This window comes from Chlorocebus sabaeus, chromosome 24, assembly GCF_047675955.1.
Source record: "Chlorocebus sabaeus isolate Y175 chromosome 24, mChlSab1.0.hap1, whole genome shotgun sequence".
NCBI classification, from domain to species: Eukaryota; Metazoa; Chordata; class Mammalia; order Primates; family Cercopithecidae; genus Chlorocebus; species Chlorocebus sabaeus.
Window position 1 is genome coordinate 11,036,168 of NC_132927.1, and position 23,220 is coordinate 11,059,387.

General features: G+C 44.8%; 1 protein-coding gene across 2 annotated transcripts in view; it reads right to left on the reverse strand.

Moving 5' to 3' along the window:
- The window catches only part of SNX6 (sorting nexin 6), a 69,353-nt gene extending 54,373 nt beyond the window's left edge, over nucleotides 1–14,980 (reverse strand). For both annotated transcript variants that reach the window (XM_037983879.2, XM_037983880.2), the window contains exons 1-2: nucleotides 14,897–14,980; nucleotides 14,693–14,740 (exon numbers count right to left, since the gene is read on the reverse strand). In XM_037983879.2, the coding sequence (XP_037839807.1) occupies nucleotides 14,693–14,740; nucleotides 14,897–14,938 (90 nt within the window). In that variant the 5' untranslated portion in view covers nucleotides 14,939–14,980. The remainder of the gene's footprint in view (nucleotides 1–14,692; nucleotides 14,741–14,896) is intronic.
- Nucleotides 14,981–23,220: the final 8,240 nt, after the last annotated feature.

Consider the following 23,220-nt stretch of genomic DNA (forward strand, 5'->3'; position numbering starts at 1 on the left):
GCTGGTAGCCACTGAAAGCTGGAGGAAGCAGGGAATCCTTCCCTCGAGCCTCTGGAGGGAGAGCTGGCCCTGCCAGCTTGACATCCTGACGTCAGCTCAGTGATACTGATTTCTGACTTCTGGCCTTCAGAACTGTGAGAGAATAAATTTATGTAGTTTTTTTTTTTTTTTGAGACGGAGTCTCGCTCTGCCGCCCAGGCTGGAGTGCAGTGGCATGATCTCCGCTCACTGCAAGCTCTGCCTCCCGGGTTCACGCTATTCTCCTGCCTCAGCCCCCAGAGTAGCTGGGACTACAGGCGCCCGTCACTACGACCAGCTAATTTTTCGTATTTTTAGTAGAGACAGGGTTTCACCGTGTTAGCCAGGATGGTCTCAATCTCCTAACCTTGTGATCCGCCCGCCTCGGCCTCCCAAAGTGCTGGGATTACAGGCGTAAACCACCGCACCCGGCCTAAATTTATGTAGTTTTAAGCCATCAAGTTTGTGGTAACTTGTTACAGCAGCCACAGGAAACTAGTTCATTTATCATACAGGTTTTAGAATAATAACTGTGGCATTTCTCCACTTCTTACGTTTTCATTGCTTAGTCTAGCATTTCCAAAACACACCTAATAAGAATCAACCTGGTTGCTTGTTAAAAATACAGAATCTGGGGCCGGGTGTGGTGGCTCACGCCTGTAATACCAGCACTCTGGGAGGCTGAGGCAGGTGGATCACGAGGTCAGGAGTTCAAGACCAACGTAGCCAAGATGGTGAAACCCCCGCCTCTTACTAAAAATACAAAAATTAGCTGGGCCTGGTGGCAGGCGCCTGTAATCCCAGCTACTCGGGAGGCTGAGGCAGCAGAATGCTTGAACGTGGGATGCGGAAGTTGCAGTGAGTCAAGATGGCACCACTGCACTCCAGCCTGGGCGACAGAGTGAGACTCCATCTCAAAAAAAAAAAAAAAAAAAAATCTGGCTGTGTGTGGCAGCTCACACCTGTAATCTTAACACTTTGGGAGGCTGAGGCGATTGGATCACTTGAGCTCAGGAGTTCAAGACCTATCTAGGCAACATGGCAAAACCCTGTCTCTAAAAAAAAAACCCGAAAACAATTAACAAGAACAAAAATTAGCCAAGGGTGGGATTACAGGTGTGAGATTTAGTGTTCATTAAATAAAATGTACACAAATTGTCTAGGCAGATTTTCTTCTCAGTTTAGCAAAAAGTCAATCATTTAGAGGGTTTTACTAAGGACAGGAGTCAAGCAAACAACTTGTGTTTCATAAAAATTTTAAAAATGTTATGTGTTTCATAAAAATTTTATTGGCTGGGCACAATGGCTCACGCCTGTCATCCCAGCACTTTGGGAGGCCGAAGCAGGAGGATCGCAAGGTTAGGAATTTGAGACCAGCCTGGCCAACATGGTGAAACCTTGTTTCTACTAAAAATACAAAAAAGAAAAAAAAAATTAGCCATGTGTGGTAGTGGGCGCCTATAATCCCAGCTACTCAGGAGGCTGAGGCAGGAGAATTGCTTGAATCTGGGAGGCGGAGGTTGCAGTGAGCTGAGATCGCACCACTGCACTCTAGCCTGGTTGAGAGAGCACGTCGTCTCAGGTAAAAAAAATTTAATCAACTTTCTGCAACTAGTGAGTTCAGTTTGAAGAAATTTCTAATTAGATTACATTCAATGGCTTAATCTTTTTCTGGGACAATAAACATTGGACTGTCTTCTGTCAGAGGCTGACTAGGTTAAACATTTGTGTCACTGGTCAAGAGAAAGATTATGACAAAAAAAAATAAGGATTAAGTAACATAAATGTAGTATCATTAGAAGAACAATTTAAAGACCTTGACCTGCTGTTCCATATATAATCACTTAGTAAAAGGCTAGGCACGGTAGCTTATGCCTGTAATCCCAGTACGTTGGGAGGCCAAGGCAGAAGGACCACTTGTGGCCAGGAGTTTGAGACCAGCATGGGCAACACAGTGTGACCTTGTCTGCACAAAAAATTTTTAAATTAGCTGGGTGTAATGGTGCACATCTGTGGTCCCAGCTACTCAGGAGGCTGAGGCTGCAGTGGGCTGTGACTGTCCCACTGCACTCCAGCCTGGGTGACAGAGTGAGATCCTGTCTCAAAAAAAAAAAAAAAAAAATTGGGCCAGGCACAGTAGCTCATGCCTGTAATCCCAGCACTTTGAGAGGCCAAGGCGGGTGGATCACGAGGTCAGGAGATCAAGACCATCCTGGCTAACACACTGAAACCCCGTCTCTACTAAAAATGCAAAAAATGAGCCAGGCGTAGTGGCAGGCACCTATAGTCCCAGGAACTTGGGAGGCTGAAGCAAGAGAATAGCTTGAACCCAGGAGACAGAGCTTGCAGTGAGCCGAGATTGCACCACTGCACTCCAGCCTGGGGGACAGAGCAAGACTCTGTCTCAAAAAAAAAAAAAAAAAAAAAAAAAAAAAGACTTAGGAAGACATTGACTACTAGTTATTATACTGACTAGTGTACTATGAAGTATCTAGCTTAGAACATCCCTAAAAAGTCAGTTGTTCATATTCTGACAGAAAAAAAATGTAGAGAGATGGATGAGTGGATGGGATGGGGCAAAGAGGAAGGAAGAAAAGAAAGAAAATAATTTTGACTCTTACAATAGTATTCGAACTGATGTTACTTCAGCCCTTGCCCCTCATATATTTATTCCCTACTGGGTCACCACTATGGTATCATTAAACTAGAAATCATTTCTCTGCTCAAAATCTAAGGAGTTTCCACGTGAAGAAAAGCTAAATACCTTACAGTGGCCTACCAGGCACTATAAAATCTCCATCTGATATCATCTAATTTACCACTCCTCTGGCTCACTATAGTCCTGCCATATGGCCTCCTTCTTTTGGGGGGGATGGAGTCTTGCTGTGTCGCCAAGGCTGGAGTACAGTGGTGCGATATTGGCTCACTGCAACCTCTGCCTCTCTGGTTTGAGTGATTTTCCTGCCTCAGCCTCCCTAGTAGCTGGAATTATAGACATGCGCCACCACGTCCAGCTAATTTTTGTATTTTCAGTAGAGATGGGGTTTCACCATGTTGGCCAGGCTGGTCTTGAACTCCCAACCTCAGGTGATCCACCCGCCTTGACCTCTCAAGTATTGGGATTACAGACGTGAGCCACTGCACCCGGCCCTCCTTGTTTTTTGAACACACAAACATGCTGCCGTCTCAGGGAGTCTTTGCACCTGCTGGTTCCCTCTGCCTGGAACACTCTGCCCCCAGATATCTATCTGCACAGCTCACTTTCTTCAAGTCCTTACGTCTTCCTCAGGAAGGCCTTTCCTAGGCACCCTATCTAAAAGTACAGCTCAAACCATCCTCCCTTTCAGCCCAAAAATCCTTACTCCTCCCTCATTTTTCTTCATAATGCTTATTCAAAACCTAATATACTTTACTTTTTAAAAATGTCTTTTCATGACTGTAATTCAGCTCCATGAAGACATAGGTTTTTATCTATTTTGTTCATTGCTATATTCCCAATGGAAGTTCTCAACAAATATTTGTGGAATGTAAAGGAGGGAAGAGGAAAGAAAGAAAGGTGGTAACCACAACTGGGCTGCAAAACTATTTTCAGGTAATTACAGTACAATCAATTAAAAACCCTATGATAGAAGCGAATTTGATTGGCCGGGTGCAGTGGCTCATGCCTGTAATTCCAACACTTTGGGAGGCCAAGGTGGGCAGATCACGAAGTTAGGAGTCCGAGACCAGCCTGGCCAACATGGTGAAACCACATCTCTACTAAAAATACAAAAATTAGCTGGGTGCAGTGGTGCATGCCTGTAGTGCCTGCTACTTAGGAGGCTTAGGCAGAAGGATCACTTGAACCCAGGAGGTGGAGGTTGCAGTGAGCTGATATTACACCACGGTACTCCAGCCTCGGTGACAGAACACAACTCTGTCTCAAAAAATATATAGATAGAATAAATATAAACACTTGACTCTCTAGGCAATACAGTAATATGCGGTTATTTAATAAACTTTTTTTCAGCACTTAAACGCAAACAACTGTCCCAGGTATTGCGGAAGATTTAAAGTGAGCAAAAAGCCCTGCCTTCAAGAAATCTGTTTGCAATGAGAAAGACAATCAACCTTATGTAATATAAAATTAACTGCTTCCTGCTTTCTCCCCACCACTTTTACCACATGTACAATGTAACCTCATCAACACCTCCAGTCCTGTGTCCTTTCCATTTATTTCCAGTCTGTGGGCACTCCCTCTGCTTCACTCCTTTTCCAATCCACTCCGCAAATGCCATTCCAATACCTTTCCTGCTGGCCCCTACAACTCTCACTGCTCTTTTACCATACCTGGCTTACAAATTCCCATTCAGGATCTACTTATCTTTTATTTATTTATTTTTTTATAGAGACGAGGTCTCACTATGCTGCCCAAGCTAGATTTGAACTCCTGGGCTCAAGAGATCCTCCTACCTTAGCCTCCCAAATGCTGGGATTACAGGCATGAGCCAGTCACCTGGCCTCAAGATCAATATAATCTTCAACTTTTACATTTCGGCTGCTGAATATGGCTACAGAAAAGTCACCATTGTTTGTACTGTTCCATTTCAAATTAATGGTCTCCAAATTGCAAATGCTCTTTTAAAACTACTCAGCAGTCCAGTCCTGTGCAACTTCACTCAGCTCCTCTTTTGATTTCCTACAGCAACAATTCCAACTTTTACTACCACATTACACCCCACCCTCAACAAGTGAACTTGCCTCCTCCAGCCCAGAGAAATAAATGCCAGCAGCTGTTTATTCTCTGAGGCCCACCAACAAACCTTTTTACAAATAAATTTTGCCTTACAGCTGGTCATCGTGGGACACGCCTGTAGTCCCAGCTACTTGGAAAGCTGAGGTGGGAGGATCACTTGAGGCCCAGGAGGTCAAGGCTGCAGTAAGCTGTGATGGTGTCACTGCATGCCAGCCTGAGCAACAGAGCAAGACCATGTCGAAAAACAAAAACAAAATTCTTTACATGAGTACCTAATTTCCAAACCAATGATATTTTTCAGTCTGCTTGGCCTCTCTGCAGTATTCTGCGTTGGTATCATTCTGACCACTCCTTTCTTAAAACTATCTCAACTTTTAAAAAATCATTATTTTTAAAACTGGAGATGGGGCCAGGCGTGGTGGCTCACGCCTATAATCTCAGCACTTTGGGAGGCTGAGGCAGGAGGATCACTTGAGGCCAGGAGTTTGAGACCAGCCTCAGCCGGGCGCGGTGGCCCAAGCCTGTAATCCCAGCACTTTGGGAGGCCAAGACGGGTGGATCACGAGGTCAGGAGAGCGAGACCATCCTGGCTAACACGGTGAAACCCCGTCTCTACTAAAAAAATACAAAAAACTAGGCGGGTGCCTGTAGTCCCAGCCACTCGGGAGGCTGAGGCAGCGTAAACTCGGGAGGCGAAGCTTGCAGTGAGCTGAGATCCGGCCACTGCACTCCAGCCCGGGCGACGGGAGCGAGTCTCCATCTCAAAAACAAAAAAAAAAAAAAAAAAAAAAAAAGAGACCAGCCTGGGCAACAAGGTGAAACCCTGTGTCTACTAAAAATACAAAAATTAGCTGGGCATGGTGGTACATGCCTGTAATCCCAGCTACTCAGGAGGCTGAGACACAAGAAACTGCTTGAATCCGGGAGGAAGAAGTTGGTGCCACTACACTCCAACCTGGGTGATAAAGTGGGACTCTCCCTCAAAAAAAAAAAAAAAGTGACGGGCATCTCACTCTGTCGCCCAGGCTGGAGTACAGTGGTACAATCTTAGCTCCCTACAGCCTTGAACTCCTGTGATCAAGCAATCTTCCCTCCTCAGCCTCCCAAGCAGCTAGCTAGGACCAAATGCATGTGTGATCACACCCTGCTAATTTTTAGTTTTTGTAGAGACAGGATCTTTCTACATACCCCAGACCGGTTTCAAACTCCTGGGCTCAAGTGATCCTCTTGCCTCAGCCTCTCAGAGTGCTGGGATTATAGGCATGAGCCACTAAGCCAGCTTCTCTCAACTTTTGAAGTCTCCTCTGATTCGCCTCCTATCCCTCTCAGCCCCATTAAGCAATCATCTTTGCTCTGGTCCTTAAATGCTGGTTTCCCTTGGGTGCTATCTAATGTTGCAAATATCAGCCATTCTCAACTAATAATTCCTAAGTAATTACATCTCCAATTCAGACCTTTTATTCTAAGTTCCCAATTTAATTTCAAGTTACCAACTAGACATAGCCATCTGGATGTATTTGCCTATTAAACAACTCAGTGCCCTCAATGTATCAAGCACTGTCCTACATGTTAAGGAGACAGCAGTGAAGAGACACAATCCTCAACCTTACAGATCTTACATTCTAGTTTGGCAGGGGCAGGTTAGATGCCTCATAGGCACTTTAAATCCAACATACCTGGAACTAGACTTATGACCTAACCTCTAACCCTGCTCTTCCTTCCTATTTTCTCCTTCTCCCTTGCCCAGCCCATGTACTTACTTATTCAGTCACTATGTCCTGTCAATTCTATCTCCTAAACATCTCTTTACTACATCCCTTCCTTCATCCCTCTTCCACTGCCTTAGTTCTACCTTTGTCATTTCTCATCTGGACTGTTGCATTAGCCTGTTAACTGGTTTCTTTGCTTTCTGAAAGGAAGCATCAATCTATCCTCTATATTAGAATAATCTACAATGATATTTTCACCTGGAAATGTCTTTCCTCTTTTTTTTTTTTTTGGAGATGGAGTTTTGCTCCTGTTGCCCAGGCTGGAGTGTAGTGGCATGATCTTGGCTCACTGCTGCCTCTGCCTCCTGGGTTCAAGCGATTCTCCTACCTCAGTTTCCCTAGTAGCTGGGATTACAGGCACCCACCACCACACCTGGCTAATTTTTTTTCTGTACTTTTAGTATAGATGGGGTTTCGTCACGTTGGCCAGGCTGGTGTCGAACTCCTTACCTCAGGTGATCTGCCCACCTCGGCCTCCCAAAGTGCCGGGATTACAGGCATGAGCCACTGCACCTGGCCTGGGCATGTCTTTCCTAGCTTAAAACCCCTCAGTACTTCCCACTGCCTGGAGTCTTTCACTATGCACTTTATACTCTGTCCATACTGGCTGCATGTACCTTTGCAACCTCTGCTCCAGTAAGAACAGGTGCTCTAGGAGGAACCAAATTACCAACACATGCCATCCTCCCCGGTGGAAAGCAGACCAATAGCACAGTGGTTAAAAGCCAGGCCCTAGAGCTAGACTGCCTATTTGACCACAGCTTTTGACTTTGGGCAAGTTATTTAACGTCTCTGCAACTCAGTTTTCCTTTCCCAAATAGGAATAACAGTAGGTGTATTTCATAGGGATTTGAGAATTGAGTTAATACATGGAAAGTCCCTGACATACAGTGAATGCTACGTAAATGTGTAACTATCATTATGTCTTTACTACTACCCTTTCCCCTAAAGTTGAACACTTTACTTTGTACTCCCATACACTTTATTTCAAGGGATTATAACTCTATCTCCTTCACTACACTGTGATGGTCTCAGGGCAGGAACTTTGTCTTATTCACCTTTTTAGTACTCAGCCAACATAATATATGTCACATTTTTATGTGAAATAACTATCAATAAATGTGGAATGTGTTTAAGCTAAAAAGTGTGCAGGTGCAAAACAAAATGCAAGCATCTGGGCCAAATTCAAGTTGAATTTCAAGTGAAAGAAAAGGTGAGGGGAAAATAAAACACTGAAATGCATGCATAAAACAGTCAGTCAAGTGTAGAGGTGCTTGGGCAATGGGGAATAGACTAGAATATGGGGGAAGAGATACTGAGAAATGAAGCTGGTCAGAAAAGGTTATAAACAGAGTTTAATGTTAGCCTAAGGAGTTTGGACCTTACCCCCAAAAAAACTGGGGTCCAAGGAAGTTCTTTTCACTAATGGTGCTATATGGTTTAATCATTTTAGTAATAAAAGTAATTTGAAGACTGAATTTGAGGTAGAAAGACTAAAGACAGAGACTGATAGGTACTGCTACAGTCCAAGTAAGAAGTAGCAAGGAGTTTAAATGGGACCATGCACATGAAAGATGGGGTAAACATTTCCAAGGTGAAATTAACTGGCCGCAATGACTGTTCTGATATAAAATGAAGGATATGACTCAGAGGTTTCTTGCCGGCATAACTGGAAAGTGATGCTATTAACGAAGATAAGGAATACAGAGGTAGGAACAAGGCTAGAAGTACAGGAGAACGAGTAGTTACTCTACCTAAAGTAATTCTTGAAAACAATAAACATATTATTTAGAACTGAAATCAAGTGCAAAGAGAATCATGCCATCACTCTGGCACGCACTGTTCTTATTTAACAAGCACATTAGAAAAAAATGTGTCCAATTCAAAGGGCTCATTTGTTTACCAAATAATATGTTACTGTCCTTTATTTGGGGGAGAAAAACCTATTATATAGAGGTAGGGCTAAAGAGATGAAAATGTGGCTAATATTTTTCAACACTATGTAGTCTTGAAGCCTGTTTTTTAAATTTCTCACAAAACAGTATTTTCCTTTTTTTTTTTTTTTGAGACAGTTTCGCTCTTGTTGCCCAAGCTGGAGTACAATGGCAAGGTCTTGGCTCACCGCAACCTCTGTCTCCTGGATTCAAGTGATTCTCCCGTCTCAGCCTCCCAAGTAGCTGGAATTACAGGCACCAGCCATCACACGCGGCTAATTTTTGTATTTTTAGTAGAGATGGGGTTTCACCATGTTGGCCAGGAGGGTCTTTAACTCCTGACCTCAGGTGATCTGCCCATCTTGGCGTCCCAAAGTGCTGGGATTACAAGCATAAGACACTGTGCCTGGTCAAAACAATGTTTTCTTAGGGCACTGAGATTCTGTTCTAAGCGAAACATCATGATGAAAATGTGCGGCTACTTAAAGATTTATTTAAAAACACTGACTTTAATTTTGTTTACCTGTAGCCAGACGTGGTGGCTCACACCTGTAATCCCAGCACTTTGGGAGGCCAAGGCGGGTGGATCATGAGGTCAAGAGATCGAGACCATCCTGGCCAACATGGTGAAACCTCGTCTCTAATAAAAATACAAAAATTAGCTGGGCGTGGTGGCGAGTGCCTGCAGTACCAGCTACTCAGGAGTCTGAGGCAGAATAGCTAGAACCTGGGAGGCAGAGGTTGCAGTGAGTCAAGGTCGCATCACTGCACTCCAGCCTAGCAAGAGAGCAAGACTCCGTCTAGGAAAAAAAAAAAAGGGCCGGCGCGGTGGCTCACACCTGTAATCCCAGCACTTTGGGAGGCCAAGGCAGGCAGATCACGAGGTCAGGAGATCGAGGCCATCCTGGCTAACATGGTGAAACCCTATCTCTATTAAAAATACAAAAAATTAGCAGGGCGTGGTGGCGGGTGCCTGTAGTCCCAGCTACTCAGGAGGCTGAGGCAGGAGAATGGCATGAACCTAGGAGGCAGAGGGTGCAGTGAGCCAAGATCGCGTCATTGCACTCCGGCCTGGGCAACAGAGTGAGACTCCGTCTCAGAAAAAAAAAAAAAAATATTGCTTACTGCTTTACATGAAATGCTAGTTATTATTTTTGAATGTGCTGCCCCCTTTGCAACTCATATCAATATGTACTTCATGCTTTTTCTCTATCAAGACGCCCTTTTCTTTTCGAGACAGTCTTGAACTATTGCCCAGGCGGCAGTGCAATGGCATGCTCTCAGCTCACTGCAATCTCCACCTCCTGGGTTCCAGTGATTCTCCTGCCTCAGCTTCCCAAGTAGCTGGGATTATAGCTACCCGTCACCACGCCCGGCTAATCTTTTGTATTTTTAGTGGGGACAGGGCTTCACCATGTTGGTCAGGCTGGTCTCGAACTCCTGACCTCGTGATCCACCCGCCTCCGCCTCGCAAAGTGCTGGGATTACAGGAGTGAGCCACTGTGACCCACCAAGACTCCCTTTCTTAAAAGGCTCAGCAAGATGATCTAAACTAAAAATGCAATGCCTAAAAGTTATAATTATGGCAATCTATTTCTATCAGGACAAACACAATGTAAGGAAATTTAAACAGGCCAGATATTTCTGTTTCTAAAATGAGGAAATAGCAGGATAACTTTGTGCAGCAGTAATCAAATTTCAGTCACAAACAGAAACTCCTTGGGCACTCGTTAAATAAGCAGTTATCATCCGGGCGCGGTGGCTCACGTCTGTAGTCCCAGCACTTTGGGAGGCCGAGGCGGGCAGATCACCTTAGGTCAGGAGTTCAAGACCTGCCTGGCCAATATGGTGAAACCCTGTCTCTATTAAAAAAACAAAAAAATTAGCCAGGTGTGGTGGTGGGCGCCTATAATCCCAGCTACTCAGGAGACTGAGGCAGGAGAATCGCCTGCACCTGGGAGGTGGAGGCTGCAGTGAGCCAAGATCGTGACATTGCACTACAGCCTGGGCGACAGGAGTGAAACTCCCTCTAAAAAAAAAAAAAGGTTATCAGCTGGGCACAGTGGCTTAGCCTATACTCCCAGCACTTTGGCAGGCCGAGGCAGGTGGATTACCTGAGGTCAGGAGTTCAAGACATGCCTGATCAATATGGTGAAACCCTGTCTCTACTAAAAATACAAAAATTAGCTGGGTGTGGTAGCATGCACCTGTAGTCCCAGCTACTCAGGAGACTGAGACAGGAGAACTGGTTGAACCTGAAGGCAGACGCTGCAGTGAGCCAAGATCATGCCACTGCACTCCAGCCTGGGTGACAGAGCGAGACCACGTCTCAAAAAAATTTAAGAAAAAAACAAACAAACAAATGCAGTTATCTGCCCTTATGTAGAGGTGGGGCTGAAGAGATCAAAGTGTGACCAACAGTTTTCAATACTGTGCATTCCCTACCCTAAGAGATGCTGATTTAGTGAGGAGGTGACAGCCAAAAACTTTCATTTTGATTTTCAAACGACCCAGGTAATTCTAAGGCAAGTATTTCAAGGCCACTTTGAGAAACCTGTGCAGTGGCTCTGATATCAGAAATGTGGTTTAAAGACCAGCTCTCCCACTCATTGCTGTGTGACCTCAGACCACTAACTTAGTTTCTCTGAAGTTCAGATTTCTCATTAGAAAAAGGGGCATACTAAAGGCTACAGAGGGATGATGAAATATAATGAAATATAATGAAACAATGATTATGCTGTGCCCACCTATAATTATATAATTATTATGATTCACTCAGTTCCATGGGACAAAAATAAGGAAGAACTGGGCAAGTGTACATATCCATGCTGATGTTCCAAAAGTGTTCTAATTCATGTTTTTTTTCCATTTCCATATTACAATTTTCATCTACAGGATTCTATAAGAACATCTCCGTCAGGCGTGCTCTTTTGTTTTCCTCTCCCTTTAATTTTGTAATACACAAAAAAGTTTCTGGGGCCAGGTGTGGTGGCTCATGCCAGTAATCCCAGCACTTTGGGAGGCCGAGCGAGCAGATCACGAGGTCAAGAGATCGAGACCATCCTAGGCAACACGGTGAAACCCCGCCTCTACTAAAAAAAAAAATGCAAAAACTTATCCAGGCATGGTCATGGACTCCTGTAGTCCCAGCTACTCAGGAGGCTGAGGCAGGAGAATGGCGTGAACTTGGGAGGCAGAGCTTGCAGCGAGCTGAGATGGCGCCACTGCACTCCAGCCCGGGCAACAGAGCAAGACTCTGTCTCAAAAAAAAAAAAGAAAAAGAAAAAGAAAAAGTTTCTGGACAAATTACTTAAGTGCTTCCAGATCCATGAGCAAATCTTCCTGAAGGCATAAAGCCATGAACAAAAATATTCACCAAAAGATACTTTTCACATCATCGACATACTCAAAAATTAATATTTTTATTTTTACTGAACATTATTAGTAAGATCCTTCAAGAAAGCAAATTCTGTTTGCTTGTGCTAGTAGACCCCAAAAATAGGACACAAAGTTATCTAAATATAAAGGTCATATGCTTTATATTTAGAAAAATCAGTTTAATTGTGCTCTAATCAACTCCTCTCACTTCATTAAGTAACTCTGCTAGTTTCCCCTATTTTAAAATCCAAAATACAATTTAAAAAATTTTTTTAGAGACAGGATCTCACTGTGTCACCTAGGCCCTCTCAAGCCATAGCTCACTGTTCTTAAGCTCTCAGTCTCTCAAATAGCTAGGACTATAGGCATATACCACCAAGCTTGCCTAAGTTCAAAAAAAAAATTGTTGTTTTTTTTTTTTTGAGATGGAGTTTTGCTCTTGTTGCCCAGGCTGGAGTGCAATGGTGCAATCTCAGCTCACTGCGACCTCCACCTCCCAGGTTCATGTGATTCTCCTGCCTCAGCCTCCGGAGTAACTGGAATTAGAGGCATGCACCACCATGCCCAGCTAATTTTTGTATTTTTAGTAGAGATGGGGTTTCACCATGTTGGTCAGGCTGGTCTCAAACTCCTGACCTCAGGTGATCCACTCGCTTTGGCCTTCCAAAGTGCTGAGATTACAGGCTGAGCCACCACATCCGGTCTTAAAAATTTTAGGTAGAGTTGGGGTGTTGCTATGTTGCTCAGGCTGATCTTGAATTCCTGCCTCAAACAATCCTCTTGCCTTGGCCTCCCAAAATGCTGGGATTACAGGTGTGAGCCATTGTGCCTGGCCGAAACTAAAAATCTTAGAAACAACTAGTAATTCCATATGATGCTTTTGCTTTGACCTGAAATTCTAAATAATGTCTTTGTTTACACTGACAAATTAATTTATAAAGTATGCAGCACCTTCTCCATCTTTCCTACTAAAAAAGTTTGGTTGGGCACAGTGACTAATGCCTATAATCTCAGCACTTTGGAAGGCAGAGGCAAGAGGCCCACTTGAGCCCAGGAGTTTGACACTGGCCTGGGCGACATGGTGAGACCCTGTCTCTATAAAAACAAACGAACAGGCCGGGTGCGGTGGCTCACGCCTCTAATCCCAGCACTTTTTGGGAGGCCAAGGGGGGTGGATCACGAGGTCAGGGGATCGAGACCATCCTGGCTAAAACGGTGAAACCCCGTCTCTACTAAAAATACAAAAAATTAGCTGGGCGTGGTGGTGGGCGCCTGTAGTCCCAGCTACATTTGGTAGGCAGAGGCAGGAGAATGGCATGAACCCGGGAGGCGGAGCTAGCAGTGAGCCAAGACAGTGCCACTGCACTCCAGTCTGGGTGACAGAGCAAGACTCCGTCCCAAAAAACAAACAACAAACAAAAACCTAGCTAGGCATGGTGGCCCATGCCAGTAGTCCCAGCTACTTGGGAGGCTGAGGTGGGAGGATCACTTAAACCCAGGAGGTAAAGGCTGCAGTGAGCTATAACCATGCCACTGCACTCCAGCCTGGGCAACAAAGGGAGATACTGTCTCATAAAACCAAATAAATATTTAAAAGCTTTATAAAAGTCATCAGTTCATACTAACTACCTCATCTGTTATTACAAAGAGCAATAACATCCCACAATATTTTATCACCTACCAAATATGCACTAACAGATGTCTCTTTCACATTAAGACGGCTAAGAAAAAGCAAAAGGGAAAACTGAAGGGCAGGCTGTGAAATGTGAAGGAACCATGGAACCTTGATGAATAGTAATTATCATATATCAACATTTTCCAAGTGCTCACTTGTACAAGGGACTATAAAGATAACCACCCTTCAGCCAAGAAAAAAGGGAGTGGAGAGAGGGGTGGAAGGGAGGAATCAGAGACGGGAAGGCTCTTTCTGAAGTAGAATGCAACTAACCTCAGAACACCAAGGGTAGAATGGAGGTGATCAAAGGCCTGGCGGGGTGTGTATGTGGGGGGTGGGGGAGGTGGAGCGTAGATGTTGGTCAAAGGGTACAGACTTGAAATTTGCTTAGATCTCAAAGGTTCTCACACACACAAAAAAAACTGGTAACTAGGTGAGGCAATGGATATGTTAGGTTGATTGTGGTACTCATTTCATAATGTATTGGTGTATTAAAACATAATGTATATCTTAAGTATATACAGTTATCAATAGTATTTTTCAATATACCTCAAAGAAGCTAAGGGAGAATAAAACACCAAGGAAATCCTGCCAAAGACAGGATTCGTTGGATATTAGAAAAAGTAAAGATACCGTGGGCTACCCGCACTTTGCATAATCTAGTAGGGCACTGGACAGGAGTTGATTCGGCTACTGTAAAAATCTTTGCAAAATGGTAATGTACACTACACCGGTACTATTTGAGAGACAGAGAGAAGGGTGGGCGGGAGCAAGTTCGAGATGTCAACACCGGGTGAAAATTGAGGGTGCCGCCGGAAGGTCCGAGAATGGGTTTTCATGGCCCTAAAGTGGCGAGGGAGGGTGGGGGCGTTCCAGCTCCCGCCTCCACTTCCACTTCCCCACCTGCACCCCGCCCTGGGTGGGAGTGGAGGTCCATCAGAAGGCCCGAACCAGCGGAGGGGAACAAGAAAGCAGCCGCGGGTCCCCGGGAATCGGAACCGAGCGTCCCCCAGGAAGGAAGGGCTGCAGGAGGGTGGGGCGCGGTGCAGCGAGGAAACCGAAAGGAGGACTACAGAGAGGGAGTGCGGCGCGGCTGGGGACCCCTCCCCGTACCACACCCGTGGACCCAGGATGGGGAGGGAGGGTGGCAGGGTTCCGCGAGCGAAACGGAGGCAGAACTTACTCCGCGGTCCTCTTCTGAGAGGAAGTCCGGGCCGTCGTCCAGGCCTTCCTGCGGGGTCGGCGGGCCCGACGCGCCGGAGAAAAGGATGGGATGGGGGAGACACAAAGGGAGACATTAGTGCCAGGCTGGCGCGGTCCCCGCGCCCGCCCCGCGCCCGCCGCCCCCACCGCGCTCCCGGGGTTCGGCGCCGCGGAGAACACCCACCATCATGGCTGCTCCGAGGCTAGGGCCAGCGCAGGCGCGCATCCCCCTGCTGCCCGAGGGAGCGGGCGGCCGCGAGCGGGGCGGGGCGGGGCGAGGCGGAGGCGGAGGGGCGGGACCTAAGGGCGGTCCCGCCCCGTCCCCGGCGCTGAAAGCTCGAGTCCGTGAGCAAGGAAGGGTAACAGGGCCCTCCGCCCAAGGTCAAGGCACCGAAGTCGGGAGATCCTGAAGACCCAGACCTCATGGCTGGGAGCACCTCGCTGCTGGCGGGCTCTGACCAGGGAAGGGCCGAAGGCCACGCAGGGATTTCTCCAGTTCCCCTGCCCCGAGGGCTCCAGCGAAAAAACAAAGCAGGCGCCCTCCGGAAGCCACAATACATCATCTAGTCTTTGTATTATGCCACACGATAATTAATCACAATAATATTTTGCCTATGGAAGTTGCTGGAAACAAAGACCTTCACAGAGTCAGTAATCAGGGACTATAATCAAGCTTTTATTGCTGGTGAGGTAATAACTACCTCAGAGTTTGGGGGCACTAATGGTTGCGAACTACAAAAATGAGCTGTTTCATTACAAGAATATTCCTTTCCCTTGTTCGAAGAAATTTCCCCACAGCTACTCTAACTGTCCAGGTGGTTAGCATCACACGGGATCCACATTTCAAATAACAGGAGAAAATCATTCTTAATCCTAGAATCCACACGTTCCTGAGCTTGCATTCAGTTAAGGAACGGCATCTTCAGATGTTCAGACCGGAAACCCTTAACCCATTGAAATCCGTACTCTGGGATTATGCTGTGGCCCACATCTGTAATCCCAGCACGTTCGGAGGCCAAGGTGGGCAGATCACCTGAGGTCAGAAGTTCGAGATCATCTTGGCCAACATGGTGAAACCCCGTCTCTACTAAAAATACAAAAATTAGCCGGGTGTGGTGACGTGCGCCTGTAATCCCAGCTACTCGGGAGGCTGAGGCAGGACAATCACTTGAACCCGGGAGGCAGAGGTTGCAGTGAGCTAAGATTGTACCACTGCACTCCAGCCTGGGCAACAGAGCAAGACTCTGTCTCAAAAAAGAAAGAAAGAAATCCTTACTCTCCCTTACTCTTCATATCCAACCAAATCCTATGGCTTCTACAATTGATTGTCTTCCATACCTCTTTAATTAGTCCAATTTTTCCAATTCTCACAGCAATTACCATCAACTCTTGTCTAGACTTTTGCAATACTCTCCTGACTCTACTATTTTCCATCACTCTCTCCTATTTTACACACTGCTGCGAGTGTTCCTCCTAAAACACAGATATTGATGATTATGCTATTACCCTGTTCAGTAATCTTTACAAGCCCCCATGATTCAGTTCCTCAGTCTACGATTTCAAGCCTTCTACATTTGAATCCCTCTCTACTCTGCCAGGCCCTCCATCCTATTTTATTGAAGTGAAGCTCTGAAAACAATATTAAACTTAACTGATATTTTGGCTGGGCACAGTGGCTCACACCTGTAATCTCAGCACTTTGGGAGGCCAAGGAGGGGTGGATCACCTGAGGTCAGGAGTTCAAGACTAGCCTGGCCAACATGGTGAAACCTCATCTCTACTAAAAATACAAAAATTAGCTGGGTGAGGTGGTGCGTGCCTGTAATCCCAGCTGCTAGGGAGGCCGAGGCAGGAGAATTGCTTGAACTCAGAGGGCAGAGATTTCAGTGAGCTGAGATCATGCCACCACACTCCAGACTGGGTGACAGAGTGAGACTGTGTCTCAAAAAGAAAATAAAAATTAAAAATTAAAAAACCACTCAACTGCTATTTTCATAAGAACTTCTAGCTTTCATTTTGTATGTAAGGAGAACTGAAGTATAGAGAGGTTAAGTTACTGCTCCAACAAAGGTTACTCTACAAAATGGGGGGTGAAAGGGACTTTATTTTTTGTCTTTTGTTTCTTGTTTCCCACTGCATTGCGGTGACTACTAAAGTAGTCTTTTTCACTGGGAGTCATGAGGCATCATGCGGCGTCATTGTAGAGTGATGAATTGTCAGGAGGAATGTTCCAGTAATTTGCTACTGATTAAAAGTGCCACTATTTCCTATCGGTTTGTTTTTAGATTAAAGGTAATGTCTGTAAAGCTCTTCCTAGGTGGAGAGAAAGAAGTGGAGCTACAATAAATTAGAGGGATTTACATACAACTTATAGGAAGGCCAAGTGCATCCTTGTGGACAAAGGTTGAGAAGTGCCACAGAGAACCACCTGAAATGCCTCCTATCATTAACCAAGAGTTTTAAATTTCAACATTTAAATAAAGTCCAGCCTGGGCATGGTGACTCACTCCTGTAATCCTAGCACACTGGGAGGCTGAGGTGGGAGGATTGCTTGAGCCTGGGTGTTGAAGGCCAGCCTGGGCAACATGGCAAAACCCTATCTCTACAAAAAATACAAAAACTAGCCGGGCATAGTGGCACACACCTGTGGTTCCTGCTACTTGGGAGGCTGAGGTGAGAGGATCACTTGAGCCCAGGGAGGCTGAGGCTGCAGTGAGCCATATCAAACTACTGCACTCCAGCCTGGGCAACAGAGTGAGACCCTATCTAAAAAAAAGAAAAAAAAAAGTAAACAAAGTTCAGAAACATTGTAATTCCCAAATGCCAAAACTTTAAAATCATTAGTTATGAAAAAAAGAGGTATGATCTAAAGTACAAGTAACTCAACTAAAATTATCAACAAAGGCATGGTAATTACTGCAGCTATAATTCATAGCTGAAAACTCACATGAGTACAGAACCCAAGCTTGAAACAATAAACTTGATAATTAATACCAGAGCTTTCCTTTCTGAGCAAAGGTCTCCAGCTATATTTTGTGAATGATAAAAAGGAATTGTCAGTAACTGATTCTAACAACTGTCAAAAGGCCAAGTTATAGAAAGTAAGGAATTTCGGAAGAAAAGAAGTTAAGAAAAGTTTACATGACAGATTTTTCTGCTACTGATAAAATAAAGAAGACATTAAAGCTGAACCACTCTTCTAATATTTGTAAGCAAATAATTAATTTTTCATTTTGTTTTGATAGATTTCTATGAAATTATCTACTTCTATACAAATGTAATGAACTAGTTATGCTGAATTGCTATCTGATTACTTAATAGATTTAGCTACACTAAAGTAAAATGTTATGATTGTGAATAGTAAATAGTGTTCTTCAAAAACAAATGTATTGGAAGATTTTAGAGAAGAGTAAAATTTTAGAGAATAACGAATGTTATTTTTAAATTTTAAAAATAAAAAATAGTATTTGCTTTGAACATTTTTGTCAAACAAAAATCAAGCTTTTTCTAGAAAACAATTTTAATATAAAATGACAATTATTTAATTATAGAAGAAAAAATGTTTAATTCCTTTCCTTTTATCATGTTCTGATCAAAGAAGATTTCACCAAAACATATTTTTGCCAATTTCTTACTTCCTCAAATTCTAGAAGATCCCTTTTTGTTTTGAATAACCTGTGGATCCTAATTTTTTCCTCCTACTCCACAGGAGTTATGCTACAACAAAATTCTCTATAGGAAGATTGCTGACCTCTGTTATTTCCAAGATGTACTGTATCAATCAGGATGCCTTTAGCTGCAAGTAACAGATAACACCAATTCAAATAAACTTGAGCAGTAAAGAAATTTATTATTTTACCACCACCACAACAACAACAAAAATCAAGAAACTAGCTGTTTCTGGGCATAGTACAACCTGTGGGTAATGGTGTCATCAAGGACCCAGATTTCTTCCAACTCTCCATTCTGCCACCTTCAGTAACAATCTCATTCCAAGGCTGCTTCTCTTCATGATCCAAGATGACTTCAGTATTTCTAGGTTTTACACCTTGACGTAACAGCATCCACAAGCAGAAAAAACAAAAAAACAAACAAAAAAAACCCTGCCCAGGCTGGGCACCGTGGTTCATGCCTGTAATCCCAGCACTTTGGGAGGCCAAGGTGGGTGGATCACGAGGTCAGGAGTTCAAGACCAGCCTGGGCAACATGGTGAAATCCTGTCTCTACTAAAAATTAGCTGGGCGTGGTGGTACATGCCTGTAATCTCAGCTACTCGAGAGGCTGAGGCAGGAGAATGGCTTGAACCCGGGAGGTGGAGGTTTTGGTGAGCCGAGATCGCGCCACTGCACTCCAGCCTGGGTGATAGAGTGAGAGAGACTCCGTCTCAAAAAAACACAAAAAACAAAAAACCCCAAAAACCTGCCCAGAAGCGACCGCTCCCTCTCATATACTTTTCGTATTTCATGGACTAGAAATGGGTCACATCCTTACTCTTAAACAATCCCTGGCAAGGGGACCGATATAATCATAATTGGCTTAGAGTCTAAGACTTCACCCAATCAAGATTTACCCCTATGGCTGCACGCAGTGGCTCACGCCTGTAATCCTAGCTGCTTGGGAGGCCGAGGCAGGAGGATCACTTAAACCCAGGAGTTCGAGATCAGCCTGGGCTACAAAGTGAAACCATGTCTCTGCAAAAAATTAGCTGAGCATAATGGTGTGTGCCTGTAGTACCAGCTACTCAGGAGCCTGAGGTGGGAGGATCACCTGAGCCCAGGAGGTTGAGGCTGCAATGAGCCTTGATCGCACCACTGCATTCCAGCCTGGGTGACAGAGTGAGACCTTGTAATATATTTAGCTACATGAAAGTAAAATCTTATGATTGCAAATAGTTAATAGTGTGTTTTAATAGTGTTTTAAATGAGTTTTAAGTGTTTTACGTAATAGTGTTTTAAATTTTTATTTATTTCAAAATAAATGTGTTATAAGTGTCTTACTTGTGTTTTAAATTTTTGTTATTTATTTATTTCAAAATAAATACAAAGTAGTAATAAAAATTTTTAAATAAAAAAATTGGCTGGGTGTGGTGGCTCACACCTGTAATCCTAGCACTTTGGGAGGCCGAGGCAGTCAGATTGCCTGAGTTCAGTAGTTCACGACCAGCCTGGGCAACACAGTGAAACCCCGTCTCTACTAAAAATACAACAAATTAGCCAGGCGTGGTGGCATACACCTTTAGCCCCAGCTACTTGGGAGGCTGAGGCAGGAGAATTTCTTGAACCCGGGAGGCAGAGGTTACAGTGAGTCAAGATCGCGCCACTGCACTCCAGCCTGGACGACAGAGCAAGACTTCGTCTCAAAAAAAGGAAATAAAAAATTAATCAGGAGTGGTGATATGTGCCTGTAGTCCCAGTTACTTAAGAAGATGAGGCAGGAGGATCCTCTGAGCTCATGAGTTTGAGATTATAGTGAGCTATGATCCTGCCACTGCACTCCAGCCTGGGTGACAGAGTGAATGAAACCTGTCGCTTAAAAAAAAAAAAAAAAGATTTACCTCTCGGCCTGCAACTGGCGTTAGCCTCCCCAAACCAAAAGAAGAATGTGAGCACCTGGATAAAACTGGAGTTGTGGGAAAGGAAAGGAGGGGAAAGGAATGTGAGGTAGAAATCCAACAATGTCTCTTATAAATACCAAAGAAACATTTTTAAGGCCAAAAAGAGGTCATGGTACAATAGCAATCAAAAAAGACATATTGGCCAGACACAGTGGCTCATGCCTGTAATCCCAGCACTTTGGGAGACCGAGGTGGGTAGATCAAGAGGTCAAGAGATGGAAACCATCCTGGCCAACATGGTGAAATGCCGTCTCTACTAAAAATACAAAACTTAGCTGGGCGTGGTAGCGCACACCTGTAGTCCCAGCTATTAGGGAGGCTGAGTCAGGAGAATCACTTGAACCCAGAAGGCAGAGGTTGCAGTGAGCCGAGATCGTGCCATTGCACTCCAGCCTGGTGACAAAGTGAGACTCCCTCCCCCACACAAAAGAAAAGACGTATTATCTGACACTGTCCAAATTTATTAGATGCAATAGATCTGATAAAATGAATAATTCATGATCCACTAGTTGGAGAAAATCAGTTTTCATGTTTTGGCAAATATCCTCTTAAATGTTTCCCGTGCCTATGCCTCAGATAGTATTTTTCTGGCATAATCAAGATCAACATATATATTACTAAGTATATTTCTATTCTTCAGCATGAGTTTTGTTTTGTTTCGTTTTGTTTTGTTTTGAGATGGAGTCTGGCTCTGTTGCCCAGGCTGGAGTGCACTGGCCCAATCTCAGCTCACTGCAAGCTCTGCCTCCCGGATTCAAGTGATTCTCCTGCTTCAGCCTCCCAAGTAGCTGGGACTACAGGCGCCTGCCACCAGGCCAGGCTAATTTTTTGCATTTTTAGTAGAGACGAGGTTTCACCGTGTTAGCCAGGATGGTCTCTATCTCCTAACCTCATGGTCCACCCACCTAGCCTCCCAAAGTGTTGGGATTACAGGCGTGAGCCACTGCCCCCGGCCAGCATGAGTGTTTGTTTATTTGTTTGTTTGTTTTTGAGATAGAGTCTTGCTCTGTCGCCCAGGCTGGAGTGCAATGGCAGAATCTCGGCTCATTGTAACATCCACCTGCTGGGTTCATACGATTCTCCCAACTCAGCCTATGGAGTAGCTGGGATTACAGGCACCTGGGATCATGCCTGGCTAATTTTTGTATTTTTTAAGTAGAAACAGGGTTTCATCATGTTGGCCAGGCTGGTCTTGAGTGCCTGACCTCAGGTGATCTGCCCGCCTCGGCCACCCAAAGTGCTGGAATTACAGGCATGAGCCACTGCGCCCCACCAAATATATATTTCTTGAAAGACTAGTGACTTTGAACTTTTGTTTGTTAATTTCATGGTTTTTTTTTTTGTTTTTTTTTTGTTTTTTGAGACGGAGTCTCGCTCTGTCGCCCAGGCTGGAGTGTAGTGGCCAGATCTCAGTTCACTGCAACCTCCGCCTCCCGGGTTCAAGCCATTCTCCTGCCTCAGCCTCCCGAGTAGCTGGGACTGCAGGCGCCCGCCACCTCGCCTGTCTAGTTTTTTGTATTTTTTAGTGGAGACGGGGTTTCACCGTGTTAGCCAGGATGGTCTCGATCTCCTGACCTCGTGATCCGCCCATCTCGGCTCCCAAAGTGCTGGGATTACATGCTTGAGCCACCGCGTCCGGCCAAATTCATGTTTGTTATTTCTTCTTTTATAAATTAACTATTTCTGTTCTTCTTTTTTTTTTTTTTTTTTTTTTTGAGATGGAGTCTCGCTCTGTCACCCAGGCTGGAGTGCAGTGGTGCAATCTCAGCTCACTGCAAGCTCCACCTCCCAGGTTCACGCCATTCTCCTGCCTCAGCCTGCCGAGTAGCTGGGACTACAGGTGCCCGCCACCATGCCCAGCTAATTTTTTGTGTTTTTAGTAGAGACAGGGTTTCACCGTGTTAGCCAGGATGGTTTCCATCTCCTGACCTTGTGATCCTCCCGCCTTGGCCTCTCAAAGTGCTGGGATTACAGGCCTGAGCCTCTGCGCCTGGCAACTATTTCTGTTCTTAGCCTATATATTTTACTGTTACTTTGTGAAATCTCTTTATATATTAAAGACAAAGGCCCTTTAGGCTGGGGGTGGTGGCTCATGCCTGTAATCCCAACACTTGGGAGGCTGAGATGGGAGGATCGCTTCAACCCAGGAGTTCCAGACCAGCCTGGGCAACATAATGAGACACCATCTATTTAAAAAAAAAAAAAAAATTAGCTGGGTGTGGTGGTGCACACCTGTAGTCCCAGCTACTCAGAAGGCTGAGGTGGGAGGACCACTTGAGCCCAGGAGGTCAAAGCTGCAGTGAGCTAAGATCCCACCACTGCACTCCAATCTGGGTGACAGGGCAAGACCTTGTGTTTTGTGAAGGAAGGAAGGAAGGAAGGAAGGAAGGAAGGAAGGAAGGAAGGAAGGAAGGAAGGAAGGAAGGAAGGAAGGAAGGAAGGAAAGAAGGGAGGGAGGGAGGGAGGGAGGGAAGGAAGGAAGGAAGGAAGGAAGGGAGGGAGGGAGGAAGGGAAGGAAGGAAGGGAAAGAAAGAAAGAAAGAAAGAGAGAGAGAGAGAGAAAGAAAGAAAGAAAGAAAGAAAGAAAGAAAGAAAGAAAGAAAGAAAGAAAGAAAGAAAGAAAGAAAGAAAGAGAAAAGAGAGAGAAAGAGAGGAAAGAAAGAAAAAGAAAGAAAGAAAGAAAGAAAGAAAGAAAGAAAGAAAGAAAGAAAGAAAGAAAGAAACCCTTTGTTAGGTATGATAAAGCTATATTTTGTTTTAATTAATTAGTTTATTTTTTGAGATGGAGTCTTGCTCTATTGCCCAGGATGGAGGGCCATGGAGTGATCTCAGCTCACTGCAACCTCCATCTCCTGGGTTCAAGTGATTCTCCTGCCTCAGCCTCCCGAGTTGCTG